This window comes from Parasteatoda tepidariorum, chromosome 1 (genome assembly GCF_043381705.1).
Source record: "Parasteatoda tepidariorum isolate YZ-2023 chromosome 1, CAS_Ptep_4.0, whole genome shotgun sequence".
In the NCBI taxonomy this organism is placed as follows: domain Eukaryota; kingdom Metazoa; phylum Arthropoda; class Arachnida; order Araneae; family Theridiidae; genus Parasteatoda; species Parasteatoda tepidariorum.
This window is the reverse complement of record NC_092204.1, coordinates 87,390,681-87,404,769: the sequence shown is the minus strand read 5'-3', so window position 1 is coordinate 87,404,769 and position 14,089 is coordinate 87,390,681. Positions and strand designations below refer to the sequence as shown.

Below are 14,089 nucleotides of genomic sequence, written 5' to 3'. Positions count from 1 at the left end.
CATTGAAAATAAAATATCTATTGATAACTATTTTTTAAGATTCTTTTGTCATTTTACTATGCAACACCACTGTAAAGTTTAAAAATATTAAAGAATTTATAAAAGCAGACGATTGTAAAGTCTAAAAATATTAAAGAAATAATGGGTTTGCAAAATCATAATTAAAATAAAGTAAACGCATAAAGAGATAAACTTAAAATAAAAGCAGACGATTAAATTAGAAGTCAATATTTAGAACGACAGAGTTGTTGATTCTTTTCAGATTAGTTTTATTGTGAAATTTGAGTTTCCTTATATCCCGTTACGGGTTTTCTAGTTGTTTATGATCTTGTCACTATCCCGTTACGGGTACTGTATATTTGTTACTGTTTGTGTTTGTTAATAAAAGTTTTTATTTAAAAGAAAAACTGAACAGTTCTTGATATAGCTTATGATACGTTACAGCTATATTTAATTGGTGGCAGCGTCGGGATCGATTTACCATTTGATTAAAAGGAATTGTGTTCCAAATATTATTCCTTATGGCTTTCTTGGGACGAGCAAAAAAGTGTGATTTGGTAGAATTATGCAAGGAATTGGGCGAAACTATTATTGAAAATGTTACAGTATGTGAGTTGATAAATCTTATAAAAAAATCTGAAAATTACGAAGTGAATCTAGTTAAAGAAATATTAGAAGCAATTAAAGAAAATCGTATCGAAAAAGAAGAAAGAAAACGCCAAGAAGAAAAAGAAGAAAGAAAACGCCAAGAAGAAAAAGAAGAAAGAAAACGCCAAGAAGAAAAAGAAGAAAGAAAACGCCAAGAAGAAAAAGAAGAAAGAAAACGCCAAGAAGAAAAAGAAGAAAGAAAACGCCAAGAAGAAAAAGAAGAAAGAAAACGCCAAGAAGAAAAAGAAGAAAGAAAACGCCAAGAAGAAAAAGAAGAAAGAAAACGCCAAGAAGAAAAAGAAGAAAGAAAACGCCAAGAAGAAAAAGAAGAAAGAAAACGCCAAGAAGAAAAAGAAGAAAGAAAACGCCAAGAAGAAAAAGAAGAAAGAAAACGCCAAGAAGAAAAAGAAGAAAGAAAACGCCAAGAAGAAAAAGAAGAAAGAAAACGCCAAGAAGAAAAAGAAGAAAGAAAACGCCAAGAAGAAAAAGAAGAAAGAAAACGCCAAGAAGAAGAGGAAGAAAAACTACGCCAAGAACGGCAAAAACAAGAAGAACGCCAATTTGAACTCGAGAAATTAAGGCTTAGTGCCCAATTAAGTGGCCCTTCAAATCAAAATATTGGCACTACTCTGCGGAATAAGTTAGATATTCATAAGTTAATGCAGAATTTTGATCCTAAGGAAGATGAAATCAGTCTTTATTTAGTAATTTTTGAGCGTCAAGCAAAACGAGCAGAAATACCAAAAGAAGAGTGGGTTACTCATTTATTATCTTTTCTTTCACCTGACATAACAAAATTAATAGCAAGAGAATCTGAAGAACAAACGTACAACTATGATCATGTTAAGGAAATTTTAATGAAGAGGTTTAAGCTAAGTCCAGAAAAATTTAGGATCAAATTTATTCAGCACCAAAAGAAGTTCGATAATAGTTGGAAAGATTTCGTTTTTGAATTAAGGAACTATTTAAACGAATGGGTTCAAGGATTGGAAGTAAAAGATTTTGAAACCTTGCTGGATCTAATGGTTACTGATCAAACTAAACGAAGAGTTCCCAATGAAGTGCGTGATCATTTTATAGACACTTGGTCAAAAATAACTTCATCTACAAAGCTGGCAGAAATACTTGACGAGTACGAGAATGTACGTGGAAGTCGCAAACGAATTGACTTGCAGGTAAATTCTGAAAATCGGAGATTCAATTGGCGAGAAGAAAATGCCACACGGAAAAATTCACAGGGAGCTACTTCAAAGAATAGCCGAAATGAAGAAAATAAAAGAAAATATGAGTACAAGCAAGCAATTTATGATCAATTTGATAGACGTACGCCTTTAAAATGTTACGAATGTGGATCTACTAATCACTTACGACCTCAGTGCCCGAAGCTTAAGTGCCAAAAGCCACCCGCTCAAGTTAATCGAATCGGAGCAGGACACGAAGAAGACAAATTACTAACTCCGTACACTCTTATGGCGAAAGTAAATGGAATTAGGATGCCAGTTCTTCGAGATTCAGGTGCAACTATTGATATCATATGCAGAAAATATGTGACTCCAGATATGTTTACTGGCGAAACTGTGTGGGTACAACAACCATTAGATGAAGGCCCAACTTGTTTACCATTAGCAAAAGTTTCGTTATCTGGTCAGTTTGGCAACATTGTAACCAAAGCGGCTGTGGTTAGAAGTGAGTTGGATAAAGGTCGATATCTCCTTGGGAATAGAACAGCGGCTAGATTGCCAAATCTGCAAATGACGCCAATGCAAATTTCAGAGTTAAACGCAGTTAGTACCAGATCGCAAGCTCGTTTAAAAGCAGAAAATGAAGAATATGAGCAACAAAATTCGAACGATACCGAAAACTCTTCCGAACAAGATAATAAAAATCAAGAAATTATTTTAGATGAAAAAGATGACGAGCCAGTTTTAGAAACGGATGCCGTCAGTTCAGAAATGGAAGAGATATTACCAACTCTAAATGCCAACTCTGATGAACTTTCTTTAATACAGGTAGATCACGATGAATTCGTTAAAGCTCAACAGGAAAGTGCCGAGTTAAAATCAGTTTTTAAAACTGTGGAAGAAGTTATTCAGAATCAAAACAGTAAGCATCGCTATCTGGTTGAAAGAAAACTTCTTTTTAAATGCCAAGAAGGACGATTAGGAGAAGAAAAAAAACTTTTAGTTATACCTGAGAAATTTAGAAGCCGAATTTTAAAGTTATGTCATGAAAGTACTTCCGGACACCTTGGTGTAACCAAATCCAAAGATAGATTGGCGCGATATTATTTTTGGCCAAAATGCTATAAAGAGATGGAAGAATTCGTACGAACCTGCGATAGTTGTCAAAAAGCGGGGAAACCAAATGATAAAAAAAAGGCTCCTTTAAAAATTGTACCGGTCATACAGGAAATATTCTCAAAACTAAACGTTGATGCAGTTGGTCCTCTTCCCACCACGCCAAGTGGAAAAAGATACTTGATTACGGCCATTTGTATGTCGTCAAAATATCCAGAAGCAATCCCAGTGAATGATATAGGATCTGTGTCGGTGACTGATGCCCTACTTAATATTTTTTGTAGAACTGGTTTCCCACGAGAAGTCCAATGTGATCAAGGAACTTCTTTTATGAGCATGCTAACAACTGAGTTTTTTGATCGATTTGGCATAAAGGTTCGGCATAGTTCCGTTCATCACCCACAGTCGAATCCCGTAGAAAGATTTCATAGAACTATCAAGCGGATTTTACGGGTACTTTGTTTGGAGTCTAGTTCTGACTGGGAGAAGTTTTTACCATTTGCCCTTTTGGCTTTGAGAACTATAACACATGAAAGTACAGGATTTTCGCCAGCAGAGTTAGTACACGGAAAAAATTTGCGTACTCCTGAAACTTTGTTGTATGAACAGTGGACCAAAAGAGAAATAGACGAATCTCCTGCGACGGAATACGTTTTTCACCTAATAAACCGTTTAAAAAGATGCCAAGAAATTGCAGTTAACAAGATGGAAGATGCAGCGTTAAAAAGGAAATCGTATTACGATAAAAATAGTATTAGGAGAGAGTTTAGTGCCGGAGATTTGGTTCTTGTTTTGGCTACATCTAGAGCTAATAAATTGTCTGCTCAATGGATTGGGCCGGGGAAGATAGAAAGCAAAATGTCTGAAACTAATTATTTAGTGAATATTCCAGGAAAAAGAGAGAGTTCACAGATTTATCACGTAAATATGCTTAAACCATATTATAAACGGCCTGCAATAATTAATTTTCTATCATGTGCAGAAAACGATTCTTCATCTTTAGAACAAGATATTGACTTTCCACAAGTGTATATTTCACCAGATGAATTTGATGTATCTGAAATGATTAAAGACAGTCACCTAGATAATCGCCTTAACGGACATGAAATCAACCAATTGAGGAATATTTTAAGAAGATATTCGAAAAGTTTTTCAAATAACCCAGGAAAAACTAACTTAATTGAGCATGACATTCAACTTAGTACAAATAAGCCAATTATTTCCAAGCCTTACCGAACTTCACCCAGACAAACAGAAATTTTAAAAACTGAAGTACAGAAAATGTTGGACTTAAAAATTATTGATTTAGGTGAGAGTGATTATACTTCTCCTATGATCCTAGTAGAAGCACCAAATAAAGATCCAAGGCCCTGCATTGATTACCGTCGTCTCAACGAAATAACGGTAACACAATATTTCCCACTTCCGAACATAGAAGACCGAGTTGAAGAGGTAGCCAAGGCAAAATTTATCAGTCTTTTAGATTTCGCCAAGGGATATTGGCAAATTAAGCTTAGTCCAAACGCTCAAAGATTAGCTACTTTTGTTACCAGTTTCGGAACTTATAGGCCATTACGACTTCCATTTGGGTTGAAGAATGCCCCCTATTTTTTTAGCAAATTAATGGCACGACTACTAAAGGGTTTAGAAGAATTTGCAGTGCCATACCTTGATGATATAGCAATTTTCTCAGATACCTGGGATCTTCATTTAGAACATCTTAATTGTGTATTGCAGCGTATCAAAGAAGCAGAACTTACAATGAAACCTTCAAAATGCCGTTTTGCGCAAGATCATGTTCTTTATCTAGGACATATTGTCGGACAAGGCTATAGAAAACCCTCTGATATAAAAACACGAGCAGTTGCCGAATTTCCTGTACCTAAGACCAAAACTGAGATCAGAGCATTTTTGGGACTAGCGGGCTATTACAGTCGATATATACCAATGTTCTCTGTTCTGGTTGCACCATTAACAGACACTTTAAAAGGCAAAACAAAAAAGGGAGAAATTACCTGGACGATTGAATGCGAAGAAGCCTTTAAGAAACTAAAAGAAAAATTAACGAGCCAACCTATACTCTTCTCTCCCAACTATGAAAAGGAATTTATCTTGCAAACAGATGCTTCGGAAATTGGTATGGGTGTGGTATTAACACAACTAGATAATGAAGGCCATGAACACCCCATAATATATCTGAGTAAAAAGTTTAATGAGTCCGAAAAAAAATATTGTACTACGGAAAAAGAATGCGCCAGTATAATTTTTGCCATCAAAAAATTACGACACTATTTAGATGGGCAAAAGTTTACTATCCAGACTGATCATCACCCGCTAACCTGGCTTAAAACAAATGCTAGTTCAAATGCCAGACTTATGCGTTGGGCTTTAGCATTACAACCGTTTAATTTTAAAATTGTGCATAGAGCTGGTACTAAGAACAAGAATGCAGATTGTCTCAGTAGAGTATCTTTAAGTTCTTGATTTGAATTAGACAAAAGTTAATTGATGGGGAGGAATATGTAAATAATGTTTGTTTTTCTTATTGATATTGATACAGATTAGTCTTATTTCCTTATTCATATGTATGATTTATTTATTTTAAAAAACTAACTCGTAAAGAAAGTAGTTGCTATTAAAGTTTGAATTAAAGCTCTAATTAAAGTGGAAATATAAAATAAAAATGTATTGAAGTTTTTGAAATTGAACCAGTTAAGTTTAATTTAAGAAAGTGTTTAAAAATGATTATATTGAAAATGAAACATAGGTGTTAAGCGAATTTGTTTGTAGAGAAAAGTGCTAGTGTTCTTAAATATGTTAATTTTTTATGCATATAAATATTAACAAGATTGAGTAGAATCTAATTATGTGAAGCTTAAAAATTTTAAGTATATTGTTTGGATTTAAAAAACTAGTGATACAAAGAAAAAAAAATAAGCACTTTGAAAAAAAATCTGGTTAGCTTCAGTTTTTAGATATTGTTGTATATATGTAAATAGTTATGTTAATTTGTATTTATTTTGTGTGAAGTTAAATTATAATATTTATTTACATTCTAATTTTATTTCGAATATTTTACTTTGATATCAAAATTGAGTTACAAGTGAATTGTCTATTAATGTTTACTGCAAGAGTCTAAAAATAATTTAGAAATTTTAAGTTTTAAAGTTAATTATTGTACATCACTTCTAATGTAAAAATTGTATCTTGCATTTAATTTGACAATTAGAAAATTTAAATTTAAAAGTGAAATGTTTTGATTATAACATAATGCATTGGTTTCAACCTAAAGTTTTAGAGGACACAAAAAAGTTCATAATAAACTTTTCCCCTGTTTTCTATGGAAAAGTTCTTCCAAGGGGAGAGGAGTTGTAAAGTTTAAAAATATTAAAGAATTTATAAAAGCAGACGATTGTAAAGTCTAAAAATATTAAAGAAATAATGGGTTTGCAAAATCATAATTAAAATAAAGTAAACGCATAAAGAGATAAACTTAAAATAAAAGCAGACGATTAAATTAGAAGTCAATATTTAGAACGACAGAGTTGTTGATTCTTTTTAGATTAGTTTTATTGTGGAATTTGAGTTTCCTTATATCCCGTTACGGGTTTTCCAGTTGTTTATGATGTTTTCACTATCCCGTTACGGGTATTGCATATTTCTTAATGTTTGTGTTTATTGATAAAAGTTTTTATTTAAAAGAAAAACTGAATAGTTCTTGATATAGCTTATGATACGTTACACCACTAAGAAAATTACACTTTTTAAGCGTTGTATCCTTAGCATCATTGTCAAAAATGATGTCGAGATTGAAATGCTCCTCAGTTGTCACTAGGTGGCGCTGTGAAAGTTGTACTTTGTAGAGGTAAATAGCTTTGCAATACCTTCATATTACTTTAAAAGCTGTAATTGAAAGTTAGATAGCCTTTCGACAATTAGGAAAGTGGATATGATATTTAGTAGATCTAATCCTTCTTTGTGTAAGCTTTTTATCAGCATTTGTAAAATAAATCTTTTTATCCTATTTTCTGCACAGGAATATCCGAGAAATTAAAATTGGGTAAAAGTAACGAAACCGTTGAATGTAATTGTTGAGCCAATATTTCACACGCATTTGTATGATAATTATTTTGTAATTTGAAGATACTCTTATTATTGACTAGGATAATTTATAAACCAAAAAAAGAAACAATTTGTGTGTGCATTTTTAACTGCATGTACTTACATGTTTCTTTTTTTTTTGAATTAATAAATAGATAGCTCTCTAATTCTTTTCGAGAAATACCAAAGCTTAATTTCTTAATTATTTAAAGTCAATCATCTACCAATGTATTTTGTATCCTATTGGTTGATACATCGATATTAGAAACAATCACTCTTTCAAAATATTAGGGATATGTTTACCATGAAATTAAAAAAAAATATTTAAAAGAAACTTAAGTTATGTTTTTCACATCGAAATATTCCTGCAATCAATCATTTTTCTACACGGGAAACACTGAGAAACGAAAACAGATTTTACAGAATATTATTGATAGCATAATCTTAATATTCTTAAATATTCTATAATCTTAAATATGATCTTAAATGATCTTAAATATTTTAATCCCAGCCGAAAATTGATTTTGTATTATTTAAAATGATATATCCATATTACAATTAATATAATTTATAGCATAACAATGTAATTTCTTGCAGTAATCCTTTTTATTTATATTTGTAAAATATGTTTATTCTGTTTTACTCGCAGGAAACATCGAAAAGGAAAAAAAAAACAATTTCTCACGTATTGTGTGATTTTCAAAGGATGAAATGTTTTGGAATAATTGGTTTTCCTTCACTATTTCAATCCCAGCTGAAAATTGATTTTGTATTACTTAAATAGATACATCTAATTAAAAGGAAATGCCTTTATCTATATTAATATAGTTTAGCATAACAACATCAGTTCTTGTATGAATCCTTTTTACCTATATTTGTAAAATCTGTTTATTCTGTTTTACACAAAGGAAACACCCGGAAAGGATAAAAACAACAGATGAAGTTGTTAAGCCAACAATTTCACACGTATTGTGCGATTTTCAAAGGAAGAAATGTTTTGGAATAACAAGCGTTGCTTAACTATATTAAGTCCAACTTTCGCATCTGTCCAAAAGCTGCCAACTGATCGATATTTGGAAACGTTTGCCTAAGCCCAAATACTTTTCTAGTCGTTTTCTTTCTTTGGTAAACAACAAAACGTGTTTTTCGATTTTGTCTTGGGAATCGAATAACGGACATTCTATTTTACTGGATTGGGAGAAGTTATTTTATTTGATTTTCCTTTATCCTCTTGTTTGTTTTTATAATCAATCGCCGTTAAGGTCACAAGTAATAATAATAAAAAAAAATGAATTTTTGGCATTGCGAAATATAAAATTAAGTTTTAAAAATTAGATTCAATGATTATGAGTGAATCCGCTTGTTGAATAAATTTCAAATGAAAGTAATTGAATAAATTCTAAAATCTGTAAAAATTCTTTTATCACTAGTAAGTTAAATTCAATTGAAGTTTATAACATCAATCTTGTTTTCTATCAAATAATTGTAACGGGTCTGAATTACATCCAGTGAAAGTATGATTAGTATCTGACAAGATCGTAGAAGAATGACTTTTAACGAGCGTCTTCCATGTTACCAAAAGTTAAATCGAACCCAATAAAAGAGTGTTGTGTTTCTTTTGGGATTGCAGAAGAGGGACTTTTAACGAGCCTCATCCACGTTACCAAAAGTTAAATCGAACCCATTGAAAGAGTGTTGTGTTACTTTTGGAATTGCAGAAGAATGACTTTCAACGAGCGTCTTCCACGTTACCAAAAGTTAAATCGAACCCAATGAAAGAATGTTATATTTCATTTGGGATTGCAGTAACGGAACTGGCCCTCGATGCCAAGTGTAGTAAAAAAAAAATAGTACAATAATCAATAATAGTTCAATTTTGCCTACTACAAATAAGCTGCATCTTTCAAGGGTGGTCAGCAAAAATCGCAGGGGTCATATTACATTGAAATTTATAAACATTTATAGAAGTCAATCATAGTTTTGACAGTTCAATTCTACTACAGTAAATAAGAATGCATCTTTCATGGGTGGTCTACAGAAATTTTGAGTGGTAATTCTTAATGAATCGTCAGTCCCCTTTCAATTTAAACAGTTCGTAGACATTGCCTGTACTCGCGCAAAAGAAATAATGTATACATCCTCCTGACCAGTATTTGTTGAGTGATTTATTTTTTTCTTCATGCTCTAGATATTGGAAGAGTGAATATCTGAATTAGAGTTTTAGTAAATAAATAATCGAAATAGAATGATTATGGCAAGAAAAGATTCCTTACTTTGAAGGATAGAATAAAAGTTATTGAGAGTAGTTAAAAAAGGACGAAGCACACGAAATTTAACTTCCCTATATGGCTTTGGAAAAATGGAAATCAATGATATTTTTAAAAAAAGTTATTATAATGAACTATAATAATGGTAATTAATGGTAGGTAAGTTAACTAATCATTCGAGTCATCTTGTTTGTAATTATGTTTTTTGTTGTTTGATGCTGTGTATAATTTTTTGTTATTTGTTAAACCAATATGTTTAAAACTTCGAACAGCAGCCACCTCTTAACACAATCTGCAAAGTCATCCAAGCAGCCTTTGTTCGGAAGAGTTACTGTATTAAATGGGGGGAAAGTTCTCGATATGAAAGCTCTCTGGTATCGTAGTCAGTAAAAGCTGGCGAGAGCCAAAAGTAGCGAATTCGAACAACCAACGTGCAAAATTAAAACTGTGTAATTCAGAAAAATTGTGACATGCTTGAAATGTAGTTGCTGGTGTGATGAAAATGTTCAGAGATTTCTCATATGCTAGGTAACAGTATTTGTTTGGCAAGCAATAATAAAAGGATAACCGAGCAGCTGCCGGTTTATTCATTCTGTTGAAAAAGAGAGATGTAGATTGATTAAATGCGAAACGCATCTCTTTGTCAACTAGCTATTGAGCAAGAGTCGTAGATCAGCGGTGGCATTGGAAAATGTTAACATAGATCATAAATGTGAAGAATATATTTGAACGTCTTGATAAATTTCCTCCTGAGTCATCTTGTTATACTATAACTCAAGACTACACAGTCAAATCAAATTAAGGGGCCCCTACAGAAATTCAAATGGGAAGTCTTGAACTCCCACCTTACACTCCAGATCTGTACCCAGGTGATTTCCTCTTCGTGAATAAAGTCAAGCGTGTTTGAGCAACTGGACCGAATAGCAGCTAATTTTATTTTTTTTACCAAGTGACTTAACAAATGCTTATGCGATTTGACTTTACCGAATTAGACAAATGTCTAAATAAGCGTAGAAAATTATTTTCCTTATCATTTAATTGTAGGATATAAACCTTGACTCGTTATTTCTTTTACCACAAGGAAGTTTTTAAACAAATCAAACATAACTTAAACATGCCTAATTTAATAATGCATTTTGAAATATCTAAATCTTTTTTTTTTCCTAACAAACTTCAAATCATGCTTGACACCACAGACTTTGCGCATCAGTAAGCAGGACAGCCAGCTTTCCGCACTTTTTGTAAAAATGCACTTCAGTGATAGCTAAGTTTTATTTTGTAAAGCATTATTTTTTTATTCATTTAAACTTTTTAATTCATTTCCACACCACCAGATGTAAATTTCATATGCAACGCCACTTTATTTTAGAACTCTCGTGAGGAGGCATTAAAAATGTTGGCAAAATTACCAAAAATATTTTAAATGTCTACCGCTCTCTAAAATATTTTGTAGAAAGCGTAGTAGTTGGCAGGCATGCTATAAGGTATGTTCTCAATTTAATCAAAATTATTTTTAAAAAAATATTTAAAACTATAAAAACTTCTATTTTTTATTTCTGCCACAAATTCAACGTAGCGAGCGTGTGTATAAAAATATTTTAAACGGACTATAATATAAATACACTCTATAACAAAAAAATCGAAGCCGCACCAAGAAGGAGTTGTCCGATTGAAACAAAAATTGGTGGATAGGAAGACAATGTTCAGAATAGTAAATGATTAAAATTTCAGAACAATTGAATAGTTCATTGCAGAGTTACAATAGCAAGTTCAATAAGGTGTTGACCCACCTCTATCCTGGATACAAGCTGCCATACGGCGTGGCATAGATCGATAAAGCTCCCGGATGGTCTCTTGCGGTATTTCCTGCCAAATTCGATCCAATTGTCAAACGAGGTCATCAACATTCCGTGCCAGATGCAATCGCCTTCCCATCATATCCCAGACATGCTCGATGGAGAGATCTGGTGATCTGGCAGACCAAGGAAGAGTTTGACAAGCTTGCAGACAGTTCATAGCAACACGTACCCTACTGGCATTGTCCTGCTGAAAAACCAGCCCAGGACGCTGCAAAAGGAACGGTAGCAAAACAGGTCTTAATATGTCACCGACGTACCGCTGTGCAGTAAGTGTACCCCTAAGGACGACCAAAGGGCTCCGGCTGTCAAAAGAAATGGCACCCCAGACCATAATGCCTTGTTGAGGGCCGGTGTGGCGTGCAATAGTGAAGGCAGGATCCCCCCCTCTGCCCTGTGCGTCTCCAAACACGTCTTCGGTGATCGTCCAGACACAGTTAGAAGCGGGATTCGTCGCTAAAGACTATACGTCCCCAGTCGGCATCATTCCAGCCTGATCGAGCGTCGATTTTGTGCGTTCTTGGTGCGTCGATTTGTTTGTTATAGAGTGTAGATAAACTAACTTCATACGTTGTGTTTATCCAATTACTCAATTATAACTAAAATCACGTAGTTAAGTTTGATTAGTAATTTTATCTTCACGCTTAACTATCTACAAAGTGTTGGAAGTGCAGTTCGAAAGGAAAAATTCAAATGTAAAATCTTTTACAGGAAACAACTTTTATTAAAGCTAAATCATTAAATTAGATTTGGCACTTCTTCAAGAAAAGATAGTTAGTGTTCAATAACTTCTTCAAAAAAACGAAGCAGTGTCTGAAATCAGCTTTGCTTGCCAAAAGTAAGAGATTAAGAAAATTAAATTGTTTCCACGATGGTAATTATGTTACCATGAGGAAATAATTTCGTAAAAATGTCCAAGCCCATATGAAAGGTTTGCACCTTTTAGTTCGTAAAAGGTCTACAAATTGAATTATTTCAACACGTTTTTCGAATAGTTTTAAAATAATGCCATTAATGGAAGTATGATTGGTTTTTGTATCAATTTATGCTTTCAAAAGATTCTGTAGTTTTTTTTACAGTTTAAACCACAGGAAAGAGTTTTTTTCGTTTTAACCTTTTAAAATATATCAGTGTTAAATATCAGTGTCTTATTTATCATACCTGTGTGTATCATTACCTGTGTCTTATTTATGAATTTAATTTATCATATAAGAATAATTAGCGTACTTAATGCACATTTATTGAAGCATTTAGACTGTAACTTGGCACATTACATCCGTTCATTATTTCAAAAGTTATTATAGAGTTATTCTTTGAAAGAAGGAGGCAACTTTATTTATATTATTATATTTAAACATTGAGTTTAAAATTATTGATTTGTACTTGTATGAGAAATTTAGGAGAGATTGAATTTAATTTGACATTCTACATGAAAGTGTCAATTAAAAGAATTTAGATAAGATGAAAAAAATAGATATTAGATTAAATAAAATTAGATTAAAAAACTAAAAAATGTTAGATGCTAAAGTCTAAACTAAAGATTGGATTGAAAATATGTGTATGCGTTAATAATTTTATATAGATTATAAGGGATTTGAATTTCTACTTATTTACATGAAGAAATTAATCTAACTTAAAATCAACAAAACTATTTAGCCAAAAAATTGAATTAAAAATTGGATAATAAGCGTATGTGTTAATAAACGTTAAAAGTTTTCATGCATATTTCAGGCGACTAAAATTTGAGTTGAATAATTTTTTTAAATTATATTTTTGAACTTGAAAAAAAAAGTTTGTTTAAAAATAATTACTATTTCTTTAAAAACAATATTCTTTTGAAAAAAAATTTTCTTGGCCATAATACGACAAAATACGATTTAAGGGTGCATTACAGGAGGCCTAAATTTTTTCAATTTAACTGAAGCCATTTTGATATAAATATAACTAAATATTTATCGATTTGAAGTGGAAAAAAAAATTTGTGGTATCTTACTACATGTCACAATAGCTAGAAGTCGCTATACAGCAGTAGATGCAGGCACTAAATGACAAAATTAAACTATTTTTGGAGTAGAAGAAGGTTCTAAGTGCATTAGGAAACAAGCAGACGACGAGTAACCTTATTTTAGAAAACCTATCTTTTCTACTATAAATAAAAACGTCGAGAGTGCAAATGCTGTGACGTAATCAGTTTAAATGAGAGTTAGGGATTTATGAATTTGGTCAGTTAAAAGTTTGTTGACAAGAAACAAAGGCAAGGTATAAAGTTTAAAGCTTATTTACTCAAATTTATTAAAATGACCCTTTAAATAAGGATTTCCGGGTCATGTGCATCAATAGAAAAGCAAATATTTCAAACCTATCATCTTTGCTATGGGATCGAATTGAAGTTTCGATTATTAAATCATGCTTTTTTCAGGCGCTAATATGACTAAAGAGCTACTGCATTTTCAGGATTCCATAATACGAATAGTTTTGACAGCATGTAGATAAGATTATATACAGGGTTACTGAAAATTATGAAAACTGTCGAATATTACTTGTGCATAGGCAGGGCAGGAACTGTCCTTAAGAAATTAAAAAGTGGTGACAGTATTTTAGTAAAAAAGTTACTAATTTATTTTCATTAGTTTCCATTTTATTATTAAAAATGAAAAAAACTACGATTTTGTTACTAGATATGCTTAGTTGGAAAAATTAAGCGTTATGGTGGACGCGAATTTATAATATAAATTTATTTTCACACTTTTGTTACCACTTTTAAAATTTTTAAGCACACTACAATCCCTGCATATGGGTTCAAAAATCAAAGAATTACGTGTTTTAAAGATCTATACAATAATACCAAACTCTTACCCCTTGGTATGGAACAAAAGCAACTTTAGAATCTGAAGCGGACACCACTACTTTTTATTGCAGA

The 14,089-nt window shown here is 32.1% G+C and overlaps 1 protein-coding gene across 1 annotated transcript; it reads left to right on the top strand.

Moving 5' to 3' along the window:
• Window positions 1-364: 364 nt before the first annotated feature.
• LOC139426037 (uncharacterized) lies at window positions 365-6,004 on the top strand. Its single transcript, XM_071183478.1, has one exon. The coding sequence runs from the start codon at window positions 522-524 to the stop codon at window positions 5,427-5,429; it is 4,908 nt and encodes a 1,635-aa protein (XP_071039579.1). The 5' UTR covers window positions 365-521; the 3' UTR covers window positions 5,430-6,004.
• Window positions 6,005-14,089: the final 8,085 nt, after the last annotated feature.

What these genes read in the sequence shown, in the direction of transcription:
- LOC139426037 (XM_071183478.1), top strand. Translation starts at nt 522, where the DNA reads ATGGCTTTCTTGGGACGAGCAAAAAAGTGTGATTTGGTAGAATTATGC.